Source organism: Crocodylus siamensis, chromosome 4 (assembly GCF_052110815.1).
Source record: "Crocodylus siamensis isolate JL-2025a chromosome 4, ASM5211081v1, whole genome shotgun sequence".
NCBI lineage: Eukaryota > Metazoa > Chordata > Crocodylia > Crocodylidae > Crocodylus > Crocodylus siamensis.
Window position 1 is genome coordinate 205708857 of NC_143398.1, and position 18130 is coordinate 205726986.

Genomic DNA, 18130 nt, shown 5'->3' on the forward strand with positions numbered 1-18130 from the left:
TTCCTCCCCACCCCCCCAGCCAGGAGCTTAGTGCTTTCCAGCCCGATAAGGCTGCAACGTTTGAGGCGCTGAGATGCGGCTCCCCCACCCCTGCGCCTTTCCCAGAGCCGCCCTTCTCCCCCCGCCGCCCCCAGTTCTTGACACACCCATGAGTCTCCCCGCTCCTGCCAGCTCTTCCCCTCCCAGGGCAGCCCGGAGACGGTGCCTGGGAAAGGCTTTCTGCAGGTCAGCTGCTGCTGGCCTCAGCCAGCCCCTGTGACCATGCACGGCACGCGCCTCGGGCCCTCCCGCCGATTTCAACGGGAGCGGGCGGGAGCCCCAAGCCGGCAGCGAAGCAGCGGCTGCCCCGCGCGCCGCCGGGAGGCAGCAGAGGGCGCCAGAGGCCCCCGCACAGCCCGGCCGCGGGCCTTCAGACTGAGCCGGCTCTGGGGTTGGCCCGGCCGGGCCCCGGCGCCGCCTGCTCCGGCCCGCCAGCGCCAGGGCCCACGCGCCTGTGTCACTTACCGCAGATCTTGAGCCCGATTTTCCTGGTGCAGCCATGGGCCACCCCGCACCACGTGTCGTAGGCTGAAACAGAAGTCAGAGAGTCAGGTCGCAGGCGGCCCGGGGCTGGCACCCAGCGCGCGCCTCCGGGGGCAGCGGCAGCCCCGACGGCGCCCAGGCAAAGCCCCCCCGGCGGCCGTGGGCGCTCGCCCCTTCCCCGCCCCAGCCGCGCAGGGGTCGGGGCAGAGCCGGCTCGTGGGGCCGGCGGGGGAAGGAGCCGGCACCTGGGACCTGCGCGCCTCGCCCTGGATCTGGCGGGGCTCCAGGGAAGTGGCAGCTCAAAATAAACCGCCGTGAAATGGGGTCGCGGAAGAGTTCAGGAATTAATTGGGTGAAAAATAGTATTTGACTAGATGATCGCGCCTGCATGACTGAGCCCCAGACGTGCCCCCTCCCCCCCGCCCCCATCTCCCCCGGTCCCGCGCCCCCGCGCGGAACTCGCCCTCGGGCTGCGCGGCCCGACGGGCCTGCGTGTCCCCGCGCACCTGGCGCCCATCAGCGCCCGCGGGCGGTGCCCTGCGCCCCCCGGCCCGGCCGCCGCCCCCAGCTCCGCCCGCGTGCACCGCGCAGGGCCACCCAGGGCCAGGGCCAGGGCTAGGGCCAGGGCCGGGTCCCTCGGAAGCCGGGGCGGAGGCGCGCTGGGAGCGGCCGCCCCCCGCCCGGTCTTTGCCGCCTTTCTGCCCCCTGCTTTGCCCGAGCAGGGGGAGGAGGGGGCGCGGGCTGGGCCGCGTGAGCTCAGACAGAGGGGAGGGTCCGCACGGGACGGAGGGGCCAGGCGAGACGGGGACCCCGCAGGCAGCAGCGGAGAGCGACAGCCCGGCGGAAGGGCCCTGACACTTCCCGCAGCTGAGGGTTGGATGGAGGCTGACAGCCAGACCGGGGCCAGGGGCCGGCGGGCAGGAGAGCCGCTGCCCGCCCCAGGAATACGGCAGCCCTGCACAAAGCCAGGCACACGCAGCTGAGGACGCTGCCGCCGGGGCAGGGGCGAAGCGGCACCCCCGGGCGACGTCTAGTCCTCGGAGTCTTTTCAGAGGACCATTTCCTTACATGTCCCTATGGCTGATGGATGAAATAAACAGCCCACCCACCCCCTCCCCATCCGCTTCTCGCCAACCCATCGTCAATAGAAAGGAAAAGGAGACATTTTGCCTCTTGTTAAAGGTTATCTCTTCATTACATCCAGCATCTTCACACCCAAATCTCACACCAAACGAGCTGTCCTCCCCCCCCAGTTTTGTTCCCCCCCCCCCGTTCTTTCCAGTTGCAGAATAATCACAATAATGACTCTGATGTTCATGCCTCATAGCCCAGGCAGCCCTTTCAGGGTAAAAGCTATTCCCCGCTTTGCTGTGCTTGCCAAGCTTTCATTTCATGCTGCCCACCCTCCTCCCCTTTGTCTGGGGCGATTATGACATCCAGCTTTCCTATTTTTTTTTTAACGTTGGGGGTAGGCGATTGTCTGAATTGTCTAGGCAAAGCTATAAACCCATTCTCTATCCACCTGCAGCGTCCTCTGCTTCCCACTCACACCTCAATAACTCAAGGCAAAATCGGGGCAATTAGGAATCCTGGGTTCTGAAAAGCTACAATTAGCATCCACATTTCGGTTGATTATAGGCTTCCATGAGAGCTCGAAGGAAGCAGTAGCAGTAGCATTACAAAATGGGAGAGGGCGGACACACCAGTGGTGTAACTTCACCCTCTCGCGATTCAGTTTCCCCACTGAAAAAAAGCAAAATCGAGAAAACCTCGATTTTATAAGCAACTGGGGCTTTTGTTTGTTTTGTCAGTCTCTTAAGTGGGCCCGCAAGTAAAACCAGCACTGGTTAGCGAGGTTTTCCTGTATCCTGGGCGCGCGCGCTCATTTTTTCCTAAGGACCAGCCTCTGATTTTAACACCAGAAATCTGGTGTCTTTGTATAGAGCGATTTCTGAACAGGGAGGTCCAGGCTTGTCGTTTGGTTGAGAATTTGGTGTCTAGGAAGCGCCAGCCTAAAAGGAGAAAACATCTAAAAGATTTAAACGAAGAGAAAGGTTAAAACCTACTTGTGGGTCGTAAATTAGTTGGGGTGGGGTCCTGAGTGGCGTTAGAGGAGGATGGAGCTGAGGATGCCATCAGTTCAGAAAGTCACAGATCTTGGATCCCGTTTTTTCCTCCAATATTCCGCTGATGGGTGGACAGTAAAGAATTTACTGGAAGGAAAGAGAAGGCGGCTGTAGAGATCTGCTCTCCTGGAGGGACGAGCCCGGAGTCCTGTTTAGATGCAATAGTCAGGGTTGAGTCTGCAGCCAACAATAAGCAATTAAACTCCTTAAGAAGTGGCAGTGGCTTGAGAAGCCAGCACAAAGGCTTGCACCTCGAGTGGAAGAGTCCTTAATACGACGTGTCTCAGGCAGAAAAACACTCGCCAATAAAGCGATGGAAAGGGAAGCTCACTGAAGGCACAGTCACTTACTTAGTTTAAAGACACGTAACATGCAAATATGGCAATTAGAAAACGCTTCGATAGGCTGAAGAGCTAAATCGTGTCTCTTGCTGGATCTTGAAGCGCTACATCCTGCGCGAAATGATGGATGTACCAGACCGTGAAGTCTATCGCAATTCTATCAATGGCCACTGAAGAGGGCAATTATGGCTCATGTCAAATTGAAACCAACTTACAAAACACGTTTTTAAATTACCAGCCAAAATGACCTGCGATTCCACACAGAATCCTTGCTGCCATTGTGTGCTTTATCAGCTAATCCCCGAAACATTCGCCAGCCTGGATAACATTCAAGACGGGATGGTGGTTTAATAGCCTTCTGGCTGGCACATAACAAAGCCATATTTTCTTCTTGCACAGGTACATGCATGGCGTACATGGATGTGCACAGATCCATAGGCATGTTACACACGACCACACGGTATCGTGCGCGCACAACTGAACAATGGCGTTCGTATTTCAGTGTTTGCTTTATTTTTTACCAACGGTAACCAAGGGATGCCTAGGTGAACATCCAGCCTTTTGTGGGCTAACCCTGCTCCCAGCCAGCTGTTAAGTTCCTCAGTGTCAGACATTGCATTCCAGTAACCAGTTTTGGGTCACTAATCGAGAGCCGCCGGATCAATGCCTCGCTTATCTCTTTGTCCCTGCCCACGGCTGGCTCCGATTTATTTTACACCCGTTGTAAAAAATATCAAGGTCGCAGTAAATGGATGAATAACTTATTATTATTTTTTTGCCAATAGTCGATAATACTCGTTTATTCATTTGCACTACGTGGATGTAAACCCGCGTCTAAACACAACGCTTCAGTGATTTCAATAGCAAACAGGCAAATTACTTCTCTTTTTTTCTTTTAGAGAGAGAGAGAAAAAATACAAATCCTGAAGCACAGAGACTCGCTGGACGATGCCTGGAAGTGAAGTAACAGGTTAGCATAAGCATCCAAGGCACTGGCTGTCTCAAAATGCCCGTTATTTCTCCCTGGGCAGGGCAGCACATACAGATGTTTTAGGGAAAAGCCCCATGTCTTGAAACAGGCTCCTGGCGGCTTGCAAAACAGAGTATAGTGAGAAGAGTTTAAAGGAGACTTACCGCGGAGGAGAGAACCCGCACTTACTCCAAGTGTCCAAAAAGACAGGGGGATTGTAACCTTGCAGGGACTTGGCCGCTTATAAACTCCGCCAGAAACGGCGCCGGAATACCAATCGCGCCACAGAATTTAATGCGAGATGACCTTTTCCCACAAGTGCTTGGATTTGCTTTTTTAAAGCGTGAATCGCCGGTTGATCTGCTCCGACGCAGGCATGAGTCACACCGCTGCCAGCACCTCCTCTGCTCCAATATGGAAGGCGAGCGGGCTGGCGGGGGGATCGACCAGGTCAGCTCGCTGGGATGGAAATCACGCGGCAAGTGTTGCCTTCCCACACTAACGTGACTTATTTGCAGGTGTTTCGGTTGCCTCGAGGGCTCTCTAGCTGGATGATGAATCCAGATCACGAAGCCGCACCCGGAAAGACCAGCCCTATGAGTAATACAGGACGTACTCAACACGCTCCCTTCTCAGAGGGGCAGAGGCGAGCAGGGACGGCACCCCGGGGCTGGACGGCTGATAAGTTGGCACTAAGTCCCTGCTGAATCCGAGCTGATCAGTGCAGGCAGCGCACCAAAGCCCCCAGACCCCTCTGTAACGTTCACTTCACGTGAAGTAGTCGCGATTGCCAGCGGACACCGGGTTTCTCAGTCCGTTTGTTTCAAAGGGGAAAAAAAGAAAGCTCTTGGATCTTAACTTTCGCTCCACACCTTCCATTCAGCCCTCTCTGCTCTAGCTCCTGCAGTAGCCTCCTGCCGTGCAGGGGGCTGCCAGAGGGATCATTCAGGAGGGGGCCGTGTTCAGCCTGGTTGAACCCAGCCCCCCCTCGCGTTATGTGCCCCACTCCTTTATCCTTCTGCACGAAGCCCCGAGCCGAGCGATGACTGTTGTGAGTCTCCACCAGAGGGCGTCAAAGGCCCAAAGACCAGGACAATCCTCCCCTTCCCCGTGGCGACCAGGGAACACCTGTTTTTATGACTTAGTTTAAATGTTTTTGTTCGGTCTAGATTTCATACGAGACGTCCTTCGGCTAAAAATAGTCACCTTGCAGAAGCCCTTTCTGCCTGTAGCCGCTACAACCCGGGATTTAATTTTCTTTTCTTTTCTTTTTTTGAAAGAGGTTTTGCCAGACATTTGCGGCGCGGAGTGCATTTCACCTGCGCCCCGGATAAACAGGAGCGTCTCTAAAGAGAAGAGCCGGACGTGATTTCCTAGCACCAGCGACAGGCGGGGAAGCAGAGGGACAAGGAAGAGTCCTTGCGGGGGGCGAAGATTTTACCCTGGAGAAGCAGAGCGCTCGCGGGCGGCCGGGGGACGTGTCCTTTCTGCAGGACCTGCCGGTGAAAGCAAACCCCGAACCGCCCGCCTGCGGAGCAAAACGAGCGCTAAATGCCCCGGACGGGCGCTTTGCGGAGCAGAGGAAGCGGAGGAGCAATTCAAGCCCTCTGAGCACAAAAGCATTTGTTAAACGCGGATTTAGAGGTCCTAAAGGCTGAAGCGAAGGCGTCTCCATGCTCGGGAAGACTTTTAAAAGGCCGCTTCGGCCCGTTGGTTCGCCACCACCCGCGTCAGCTCAGCGGGGCTGATCGCTTGCCTGCTTGGAAGCGGCCGGAGGGGCTCGGAGGCGAGCGCGGCCGGGCCGGGCCGGGCCGGGCACGTCGAGGCTGGTGCAGCGCTCGCCGCCTCGGGGGGACGTGGCGGGCTGCCCGGGGACCGCGGCTCGTCCAGCCCCGAGAAGCCCGCTCCAGCCGCGGCTCCCGCCGGCTCCATCGGCAGGGCCGGGCGAGGGCAGACGGGGCAGCCCGCCGCCGCCGGCACAGCTCGGGGCCGGGCGTCGCCGGGCTCGGTCCCTGGCCTCGGGGAGGCGGCGCGGGAGCCGCTGCAGCACCGCGGACAGCGCCCGCCCGGCCCGGCCCGGCCCGGCCCGGCCCGGCCCTGCGGCCGCCGGACGGGGCACAGGCGGCGCTGCCCTCCGCGGGGACCCGCACCGCCGGGCAGGGCAGGCGGGGCGGGGCGGCCTCGGGGCAAGTCCCTGCCCGCGCCCTTGTCGCAGGGAAGGTGAGCCCGGCCCAGCGCCCCCGCCTGTCCCAGCGCCGGGCTCTTCGGGGACCCCCGGCCTGGGACAGGCACCCCTCGCGGCGCGAGCACCACGGGGGCCCCGCCGGGCCGCCAAGCGCCGCTGCCCCCGGGCCCAGCCAACGAGGCCGGCCCTCGCCTCCCACCCCCGCCCTTCCGCAGCTGCAAGCCGTGCTCCCCGCAAGCCTTTCTGCTGCTCTGCACGGCTTCCCCTTAACCCCTGCCCCTGCCTGAAAGAGTGAAACACATAAGGGAGACCTGCCAGGCCACAGTGTCCGCTCTGCAGTCTTGGGCCCCCTTGGACGCCCTGTAAGAACAGGTGCATTTCAAGGAGCACCCGGTCCAGCCCAGCAAACTCCCAAAGGGAGAAGGGGACAGCTGAATATGAACCTTAACACTGACATTGGAAAGGTCACTGGGGCACAATCCCAGGTGCTGGGAGACAGCTGGGGAGACCCGGTTAGGACCCAACCTTGGAGAGATCTCTGACTCTCCAGTCTCCATGTTCTAATTATTATTTTTTAAATGTACTGTCTCTTAGTGGGTGTGCACTTTAGGACAGGCCTCTTGAATATATACAGGCCTAGCACAAATCACACTGAACTCTAAGCAAGGTGTCTGGGCACTGAAGTACAAACAACACCCTGGTATTAAAAACTCATGCTCCTTTATAGCTTTATGATTATGATTAAAGCAATTGGTTTTGCTGGACTTCAGTGCAAAAGATACTGGTTTGTGTAGTTACCCACTCCTCCCTTCACTTCCTCCCCTACAGCTTTGTTAGTAGATAACATCAAGCTATGCTTTCAAAAGAGAAACTTTCCCATAATTTATAAAAACAGCAGCAACCACCACCACCCAAAACACCTGGAGGAAAACAGTTCCAGCATAAGTTCTGTACAACCCGCCTTGCTCTAAACTGCAGTACTACGGGTAAATTTGTCTGTTACAAAAAGCAAGTAGAGCTCTGTTATGAATATTGCATTCTATTAAGTTCTACAAACTGGGATTAGGCTAAGACTATTATGGATCTGAGCTCCTATTCTAGAGAGAATTTGCACAAATCCCTTCTTGTACTTAACAAAATATTTATTGCCACTGCCGAAGGTAAGCCACCAGCTGTTGTATGTTTCTGATTGATCAGTCAGTCACAGATCTTTTCTAAGTGTTTCAGACTTAAACATCAAAACTGCCACTTCTTATCTGAAAAACACCCTAAAGATAGGCTGCCTTCTAGAACATTTTGCCCTCCTGTAATGAGTAGCATTTGGAGAAGTATAATTAGAATCACATTATTTTACACATACTGTGGCTCCCAGTTATGCAATATGTTTCTTTCTTTATTCATGCTGGTTTATGCTGTATATTCTAAATCAGTTTAATCTAAAAATACAAATTCCAACCTGCTCCCCAATCCTTACCCCTGCAAGACAACTAACAACAGCCAAACAAGCCAACAAAGCCCTTGTTTGTCTTGCTTTCTTTATATTAGAGAGATTGGAATGTGACTTTAAAAAGTGGCAAGGGTCAGCAGTGTGGAATATAGTGCCATTTTTTTTACAGTTACACTCACTAATTTTTGTGTCTAGAATAAATTCTTAACCTTTCCCAATCTAACCCTGAATAGCTAGCACAGTCGAGTTGGATTTTTTCTTTTCTGTACTATAAACAGACTGTTCTAAACTTAAGTCAGCTACATGCAAGTTATCCGATCGAATGGCAAAATTTGGCCTGAGAACTTTCAGTAACGATGCTAATGAACAAGAAGTAAAGCATGCAGCTTGAATGTCAAACTATACATAGCATTTGGAGGGTTGGAATGTAGGTTTTGTATTTTTAAAACCACATTTGATAAAGAATCATTGGGCTATCACCAAAAATCTCCTACCACCATAACAAGTTACTTTTCAAAATAAGACGGTACTATAACATCTGGCATACAAAGACTTTCTATAGGGGTTTCCTTAACTTAGACTCAACACATCTGTTTTCTGGATGATAACTGCAATTTGACCTCAAATTAACACTTTTCTCTTACCTGAAAGTGGTATTTTTCTTCAGGACAAGGTCAGTCTCTACGTTGATACAGAGATACATTCTTATATAGGACAATGTAAAAAAAAAAAGAACATTATAGCAGTACAAGGAATCTAGTTAATTACTGATGGTCTGTCAGATAAATATGGTATTATCTTGCATGTAAGAAAACTTTTCCAGCTGGATGAGTTCATTTTCTAACTAGAAGGGAATTGCACAGCATTCCCACAACAACAGCATCATTGCATTTTAAAGAAAAGAGGCTAGAATGAGCTTTTGGAAGAGTCATCCTTAGTTACACACATCTGCGGTTGTGGTGTTTAAGAGCTGAAGGCTATGCCACAGCTTTATAATAAAGGTTTAGGGCAGCATATTTTCTTTCAGACTGACACACAGACAATTCTAATTAACAGTGTCCTGAGCTCCCAGTGAACAAATCTGACCCTAAACATAGTAGCAATTACTAATACACACACAGGGTGTGTCTAGATGGGTGCGGACATTTGCTTCCATGGGGTCAAGTAGCAGTGGCACACCTTGCGTTGCTGCTACTACTTGTCCCTAGGGAATACCTATGCCACCCATGTTCTGGCATGTGGCAGGTTACCACAGGTGGGGTAAGGGAGGCTCGGGCCAGTAACTGTGTTGGCCCCAGCAGCCTTACCTGGTATTCTGGGGCACTCTCAGGGCTATAGCTACGGCAGGAAGCCTGGCTAGCAGCTGGAGTTTGGCCGGCCAAGCTCTCATTCTGGGAGGCACATACTACTACCACATGCACCACCCCACTTTTCTCGGTGTGGTTTTTTTTACCCTGGAGTTCCCACGTTTCAAAAAACTCTTTGCGTTGCAAAGTAACAGTACAGGGAATGCCTGCATGTGCAGTTCATGGTGCCACAGATGTGTCTGCAGCACCACATACTGCATGTCCATACTCATCTGGACATGGCCACGGATGTATTTGGCTCTTCAAAACAGTTGAATAAACCCGTATCCACCCGGAAGTCCTGCATTTTATATGAAATGAAGGCATGCTGTCATCAAGTACATAAAAGCATTTACTGAGCTTTACTGAAATAAACAGAACACAGGGAAATAAGTTATCTTTTGTGATAAAAAAGCCTTCTTGGATAATGGGAAGGATGGAAGCAAAGGTATGCTTGATCTCCACTGAACACTACAAAGGGGGTCCCAATTCAGCCCAACCACCTCCAATACCTACCAAGATGACATGATAGGTAGTCCTACAGTTTTCAAGTTTCAGAAGAAGAACAATCATTAGCTTGAAAGGTGGATCATGCCATTATATTCAGCCTGAGAAGAGACTTAATGCTTATAAGGGCTATAAGGATATGTCTGGAAAAGGATACTGGCCTGTAGAAATAACCCAAGAAGGACCCTAGCAATCCTGTTGGCTACAGCCTAGTGTTCAATAAAGCTGAGAGCAAAGCTAGCAGAAGACTTCTGATAGAAGCAATTTAAGATTTTACTGAGCTAGTCCCATTCTCATTATATTTTTCAAGCCTTCTCCCATCTTTGATCCATCTTTAATATCCTCTTTTATCAGAGGCCTAACTAAAACTGGAAGTCAGCTAATTTAACAACATTAGATGTTCCTCAGCACTCATGCTGTTCACACTGTACAACTTGGATACTTGGACTGTGAGTTAATGATGTAGATCCACTAACTATTTCCCCCAGGAAAAGGGAATGTAACAGCTGCAAGGTTTACTGCAGCCCTAAAGCTGCTTATATACCCACAGAGTATACCCCCACCAAGAACTGAAAGCTGAGCTCTAGTTTGGCTCAATCTCATGTATGTCGATGCAAATTGGCATTTCAATATTTTCTTAGGCTACTATGGCCATTGCTTGCCAAAGCAACATAACAGCAATTTGTTGTTCAAGATCATTACTGCTAAATGCTGGTTATTGTTCCTCATAGTGAAATGAATCACTTAGCTCTGCCTGTCTGAGAGGCTCTTCCCTGAGCTGTATCTGGCATGGAATCAAGGTGAGTGCAATGTAACTGATAAGGACTTTTAGTAACTATTGTTTTACTAGGGGAATTACATATTGATCTGTCTGTTATTTTTAAGTGCTGGTTAATCAACAGCCAGAGTAGGAAAATGTGTGCATTTTTAACCCAGGACAGAACTTAACAACACTTTTCAAAGATGTAGGACTGACATCAATGGCTGGATTCCATTCCATCTATTAGGCACCTAAGTGGTGCTTAGGTATCTAAGTGCAATCTTATTCTCCCACTTTTGAGCCCCTGGAAAAAACACAATAATGAAAAAGGTAGGTAGATCTTTTCCCTCCTCCATGCTTTTTGGAACTTAGGCTCCATCTACACAATTGCTTGGTTAACTGCACAATTAATTTAGACTGGCTACACATGTAAATTAACTGTGTCACCTTAAAAAAAATCCAACAACAACTTTATGGCTGGTTTCTATCAGGTTTTAATTTGCACACCTAGTCAGTGTCCCTGCTGCTGGGAGACTGCAGCTGCAATTTCCCAGCTGATCTCCAGCTGCCAGGGTGCATGGGGTCAGCTGATGGGGCTCAGCCAGGGAGCCTGCTTCTTACTGGTGCTGGGGAAGACCTGGATTGGGCTCCCCCATACCAACAATAAGGTGCAGTCAGAACCAATGCACAATCCCACAATCATTCCTCCTGCCATGTATGTGTGACATGGCAGGAGGTGCAATTGTGTGGATCACACATTAGCCTCTATTGCACTTTTACCTACACATGTAGAGGGGTCCCAAGTCTTAAACTATTAGCTATTCTGCATTTGTCTATTTTCTAGGGACTCAAGCCAGCTGGAATAGAATCAGCTTTGACATTTAGATACAAAAATAAGAGTTAGAGGCCTGGTAGCTGGAATGGTGTGGCAGGTTACCACATCAGGGCCTCTTCAACTAGGCTTTTGCTTCCCAAGGATCTTCCAGTGAGCTCCAATAATAGAATCTTTTAAACAAGCTGGCATTTACTCCATGGGGCATTTCTCAGCAGGCCCAAGTAATATAGTCATTTAATAAATAAAACAATAAACAAAAACCAAACAAAAACCAGCCTTGTTGTCCTGGACACTGGGAGGGGTCCCCTGTGGCTCTGGTCTTCCCACAGGAGGCTTACACCTAACCCAACATTCTCCCATTCAGACACCTCTCCTCTGCTTGCTGGGGTTTTGACTTCATTAGCCTTCACACAGCTGCAGACCCTCAGCAAAAATGGCTGGCTCCTCTCAAATGGCCAGGCCATCCTGTTACAAACAGCATATGACTCAAGATCTCCAAAAAAAAACATCCGCTACTAGAAGAGATGAGCATGTATTAATGAAGCTGAAAACCATACTGTAATGTCATCAGAATCATAAACTAGGTCTAAGTTAAAACTAGTTTCCTTTCCAGATATATAAACAGTTTATGTTATTAGAGCTTAGAAAAATACCTCCTGGAGACACAAGTCCAAGCATGTCCGTGCCTTGAAAGTATAGATAAAGAAAATTAAAAAAAAAGAGAAGGATTGTCTCAGGACCAGGAAGCTGTAGGCAGCCATGGGAAGCAAGGCTGAATGAGTGGTTGACAACCTATGGTCAGTGGGCCAGATATGGCCTGCAAAGTTCTGATCTGGTGTATGTTTTAAGAATGGACTGCTGATTCCCTTTCTTCCCAAGGCATACCCTTGGTTCTGGTGTGTGCCAACATGGCAGTTCTGGTAGAAGCCATGCTGACACGTTGGTGAGCTCAGAAAGCTCACTGCACACATGCTACATAGCCAAAGGGGTGTGTGAAGGCACCTTCTGCACTCCTGGAAGAGTCCATCACCATTCCTCTTTATAACAGCCCTTCAGGTATGTGGAGACTGCTATTAAATTTCCCTCTCTGTCTTTTCTTCTCCAGATTAAATAATCCTAGCTCTTTCAACCATTCCTTGTAAGTCATGCTTATCAGACCTTTAATAATTTGTGTTGCTATCCTTTGGATTCTTTCCTATCTGTCCAGATCCTTCTTGAAGCGTGGGGCCCAAAAGTGGACAAAGTACTCTAGGCCTCACCAGTGTTGAAGAGAATGGAAGAATCAGTTTCCTTGATTTGAAAGGGATGCCTCTGTTAATACAGCCCAGCATGCTATTGGATTTTTTTTTAAGAAGAGCATATCAGTGGCTCATATTCAGCTTATGGTCTACTATAATTCCCAGGTCCTTCTTTGCTGTACTACAGCCTAGCCGGCCATTCCCTCGCCTGTATTTGTGCATGCAATTGTTTCACTCCAAGTGTGGTACCATGTGCTTGGTCTGAAAATCAAATACATGTCAATAAGGACATTTATTCCATTTATCAAGTTAATTTTGTTCAGTACTGGGCAATTGTTATTTAAGTATCTTATATAAAAACAAGGATATCATAAATACAATATCAACATTTGTTTTCTAGTCCCAGTACACTCATTGAGCTCTCATTTTTATTTATACAGTGTGGTCTGTTTGTTCTGTGGTTTCTACTAGAAATCAGTCTCACTAGAAATCTTCCTGAGCAGTTCCTCTAATCATAGAAGTTTTGTCTGGCACACAGGAAGGCTGCTGGGTTTTGCCAGTTACCTGTGCTTCTGATACTTCTATATTACAGCACTATTTAAAATGTTGCTACAAATATATGCAGTATTGAAAAAAACTGGTAACACAACATCTATTGAATAAAAACATAACAAGGAACACTATACTGATTGTATGATTTATTTTCCTATTTAATAAAAAAAACCCTTTCTTTAAAATTATTTTCACGTTTGCCAGAATTTCTAGTTTCTTGTTCCAGTGTGTCATTGAGAACTTTCTGCAGAATTTAGAGCCACTTTGGTGGTCCATTTATCAAAGTTGAATAGGAGTCCTTCATTCATACTAACCAACAGTGAGCCCAATAAAGTTAATAGTAGAAATGAATCAGGACCATCCTGTTAGGACCTGTTTTCACAAGTTCCAGTAGCCCGTCTCTACCATTTTCTTCTTTCTTAGATGGAAATTCTCAGTAATACCTGTACTTTTATCTTACAGTAATTCCATGCCTCTTCCACATCTAAATTGTTCACCTTCTGAATCTAGTTGACCTCTGTCACTAAACTGCTGTTTCCCAAAGTTAACACTTCTTAAGTCTGGAACTCTAGTTGTCCATCTAATCTATCTATCCTAATTTTATTTATTCTATAATTTAAACTGAAGCTCATGGTTCCTTGATCTAAAACTATTTCACTATGATATCTATAAAGTTCTTGTTACTTTCCAAAACTCAAGTAGCATTGCCTTCTATTGGCACAGTGACCATGTGAAAGATAAATCTATTGGCTGATGCAAAAATAGCTGTGCCCTACTGTAATTGGTAGCACATGCTATTGAAGCTCTATCAGGAAAGTGAAAGGCTCCCGTATTTATACAATTTCCACTGTTACTATATTTTCCCAAGACTACGGAGTTCTCTACCAATTTTCTGTCTGAACCTGGGTGAGATAGCAAACCCTAAACACAATCCTTGGGGCCTTTTTTACTCACTTTATTAATTGTGATTTGCACCCAAAAACATTTTGCTTTGCCTATACCATCACATTCATTTTATTATAATCTGACTGACTTACATTTTGATCTATGTAGTTGCAATCTAGTTCCATTCCACTCTTCGGTGTACCTTACTCCAAGGCCATAATTTGGTTTACCCAATTTCCTTCTTGCCATTTATTTATTTCTGGAATGGAGATTTTGCAGGTCTCTCTCAAAACTTCTTCCCTGAGTTCATTTAAATATCTTCTTATCATACCAACCTTAATCTAAAAAGCTAATATTCCTGCTTATTCAACTGAAGCCTGCTTTTGGAGAAAGCTCTGTGCATGAAAGCCTGCCAGTGCTCAAACATTCTGAAACCTTCCTGGTAGAAACAGTCCCTGGGCCGTAATTAATATTCATTATCTCATCCCACTTCTATGTTCTCATTGACCAGGAAAATCCCAGTGAAGGTCACCTGGGTTTCTACTTCTGTTTTAGTCATCTAAGCATAGCCATGTTTTTGCTCTTCTCATTGAACAGTTATCTGGTTGCATCATCTGTTCTTATGTAAAGTACAGCAAATGGATTCTTGCAGGCTCCCTTCAGAATCCTTTTGGACCTTAGGTCCGTGTCCTGCATCTTTGCTCCAGCAGACAGCATCCCCTTCTATTTTCCAGGCAGTGGCGAACCAATGGGGTGGGGGGGTGCTTACCGAGCCCTTCAGAGTTTTTATCGTGCGATGTGACTTTGAGTATTGCTACGAGAAGGATGGGGGCCGAAACGCAAGCATTGGTCCCCAGGCGCCAGAGACCCACAGTATGTCACTATTTCCAGGTCTTCCCTTGTGACAGATCTCTTTTTAAATGTTCCCAATGACATAAATCAGACTTCTGCCAGTATTATCATCTCTCTCTGCTCTTTTTACTTTCACTCTTTTTTTCTGGCTGTAAGTTCTGTCTTTTGTTCTCCTTTGATCCTGTTTGGGCTCTGGTTATGAGTTTGTTCTCTTCTTTTCAGGCTGGCTGGTCTTCTCTTCTTCCACAGCATCAAATTATCTTATCTTGCCCACTTAATTCCTTCACTTTTCAGCACTTTAAACCAGTGGTTTTCACTTTTTTTTCATTTGTGGACCTTAAAATTTTTGGATGGAGGCATAGACGGACCCCTTTTAATTGTAAGAGTGGGCATTCACATACTTTTGATTGATCAGTCATCTTTTGTGGACCCCACCCCTATGTTCTCATAGTAACAAGCCTCTGTAGATTCTTCTTCTTTTTTGAAATTTTTCCCTCCTGATCATTTTTTTCAGCAAGTGTGTGAGGACTATCATTTGTATGTTCAGTCTTACCTCTCCTTTTCTCCTTTACATGCTCAAAATCCTTTCAAAGCTCCATCATTGTCTTAAATACATTTCCAGCCCTTTGATCCTCATCTCCATTACAGTGTCAGAAAGCCATACTTCCAGCACTCAAGGATGATAAACATTTTACAGCTTCCATAGCCCATCATTCTCCTTTCCTTTGCCATACTTGGAAACATCTCCATTGATGTTTCAGTAGCTATATATCCTGTCCTGAAAAAAAAGTGAAACCAACTTGAATTCCTCAACAAAGGCTCAGAAAATTTTCAAACAAACCTTCTCATACACATGAACAACTCATCAAAAAACAACCACAAGAAAATCTCACCGTTGCCCCCCAGCCAAACCAAACCAGAAAAAGCACACTTGTAAAAGAGTAAGCTCATCAAAAGACAGAAAGACTCACAATTCCCCTGTTTCCTAGCTTACAACTTGTGGCTGGGTGTTAGACATTTTTTTAGCCTGAGGCAGTCCTGCCCACTAATTAGGCACAGCTGTGAACGGAGGCCGGGAACAAGCCCTCAAGCTCCGAAACAGCAAAACCCTCTAGCACACTCTCACTGTTGCTGTGTCCTCAAAATAAATGCCAGATTACTAGAAAGACACACATACCAAACACACAGGCTCACTGACTGGTGAACAGGCACTGCTTGCAAGGGTTGACAAGGTCATAGGTGGTCAGTCTGAATGAATCATGCTAGGTCAGGGGCTTACTGTAGTGGAAGTCAAGGTCAAAGCTGGGCATCAGTCCAAGTTCAGGATATCAATCTGAGTGATGAAATGAGGCCAGGGTCAGAAAAAGGACAAGAACAGGAGCAAACAGGGACAAGCAGGGAGGTGCAAAGTAGCTATAGGTAACCAGGCTGTTGCTGGGAAAAGGCCCTACTGGGAGGTTTTTACAGCCTTTTTATCAAGGACTTGTGTATCCGGTTGGTTCATCCCTCAAGGGAGGACTTAGGCTGGAGCTGAGGTTGTTTAGTTAGCTGGTGATGCTGCAGCCTAGGCTTCTGTCTAAGTGCCAAAGGTCCAGGTCAAATCCCAGCAGTCCTTACACTGATCCTCCATCAGTAGGCAAGTTCCACTCAAACTCCTCCATTTACAACCACACTGGTTGCTTGCTCAAATATGATCATATTACCATAAATAGCAAATATTTTGATCAATTCACTCTCCATCCTTTCTTATGATGTTAGTATCTTATTCAAATTCCACTTTGGAATCATTACATACTCACCTTTATAACAAGTACACATGTAACATGTCTTCAAGCAAATCCATGTACATGAGGGATGAAACAAAAGGCTACTTAAAGTCATTTGAAGATGAAAAGCAGATTAATTAAGAAAAGGTCAGTGTCCACACCCTCTGGATCTTTCTGAATTATTTAAATGTTAGTGACTTAATTATCAAAGATCAAATTTACTCTATAATAAAATAATCTCACCAGTCGAGTCCTATATGCATCCCTTGGTTTGAGTAGCTCTAGGAGTCTCTTTCTTAGAGTCTCTGACTCATTTCCTATGCACAGGTACTCTGTTACTCCTTAATGGAAATAGAACCTCATGGTTCCATTGCCTTGGGACCCTAAGATCAGTGCTGCCTCTCCAGATTCCCTAGTAGTATAGACAAACCCGGTTCCAGAGTTTTACCTTCTGGGGTACTCTGGCATACAAGAGTTTCCATCTTCAATAATACACAATAATGAAAAAAAAAATCACACTAGTTTTATAATGGGGTTCAAAACTAAAACAAATTACTCTTTAGCTAGAAGACGAAACACAAGATCTGAACAGTTCCACTAGTGGGCATAGATAACTAACTGTTATCAACATCATGCTTTAAAGACACTAAAATACAAAGGAAAGGCTAGCAATCAACTCAGGAAAGATTCTAAGAGCATTTTGTCTGTTTTCCTTCATCTTCTCTGTCTGTCAAGTTTCTATAACTTTCAAAGGAAACAAAACCTTTTGAGCCTGAATCATAGGCTTTCAGATAAATGAGAAGTTTCTAAAGCTCTCTTGGTTGCTCTAAAAAAGGATGGCCAACTTGTAACTCAAGGTAACATAGAGAAGCTAATTTTATAAATAAGATTGTGACAGTTTTAGTTGGAAGTGACAGAATTACTAGTCATAGAGCACAATGCAAATGTTTGTAACGTTAATTGCTCACCATTCTGATGTTTGACTTCCCTGAAAAAGTACTGTGAAAATAGCATTGTAGGGTTCCATGTTTATTACTTCTTAATTAATTCCATATTGAGTATTTTATGTGCAGTCTAAATCCAAGATAATTTTCAAATATTGTCAGCCCTGAAAACTCAGCTTGAATTCTGAGAAATAAGTAATGTTTTCTTTTCCCCCTATATCAGTAATAGTAAAAAAATATGCAAAGCAAAACTTTACTCTCGATGAGACTTAGCAAACAATTATGTTGATGATGCACAAGGAAAAGAATTCAGGTCTATATCTTTTAGCAGTGTAGTTATACAGGGCTAATAGGCAGGAACATTTTACTAAAGCAAGCAGATCTTTTTAGTAATAAAAACCTATTTTTAGGATGGCACTTTTCAGAATAAAACTGCACTTAAGTGCTACAAGCTTATACTCTCTGGACTGTTATGGGGACAAAGCTGGTTTTTAAGCCAAGGGGGTCAGAACTGGAGTGCTAAGATGCTACTATGTCATTGAAGAAATTTCTTTTGCAGAAAAAAATCCTTCCAAAAGTCTTAAAAGTTTTTATCACCTTTGTTCTGCCAAAGTAAAACAAAGCAACCAAATGGCACTAGAGAACAGAGCCCTAGGAGAATCACAAGCATCTTCTAGGTCTCATTTACCAAAAGTTTTGCACAAGGAAATCCTGAAAACCATTAGTAACAGGCATTATGCATGCCTACCTATACACAAATACATTTCTTACCCAATTAATTTCTCTCAAAGTTTACGTTCAGGAGTTGATCCTCTCATCATGATTTGAACATTCATTATTTGTACCAAAATGAA

General features: G+C 46.9%; 1 protein-coding gene across 2 annotated transcripts in view; it reads right to left on the bottom strand.

The window, feature by feature from the left end:
• The window catches only part of GAD1 (glutamate decarboxylase 1), a 44519-nt gene extending 39605 nt beyond the window's left edge, over positions 1-4914 (bottom strand). The window contains exons 1-3 of one of the 2 annotated variants that reach the window (XM_090045490.1): positions 4124-4914; positions 2589-2735; positions 505-567 (exon numbers count right to left, since the gene is read on the bottom strand). In XM_090045490.1, the coding sequence (XP_089901616.1) occupies positions 505-567; positions 2589-2658 (133 nt within the window). In that variant the 5' untranslated portion in view covers positions 2659-2735; positions 4124-4914. Of the gene's footprint in view, positions 1-504; positions 568-2588; positions 2797-4123 lie in introns of both variants that reach the window. The other variant, XM_090045489.1, reaches the window with a different exon arrangement.
• Positions 4915-18130: the final 13216 nt, after the last annotated feature.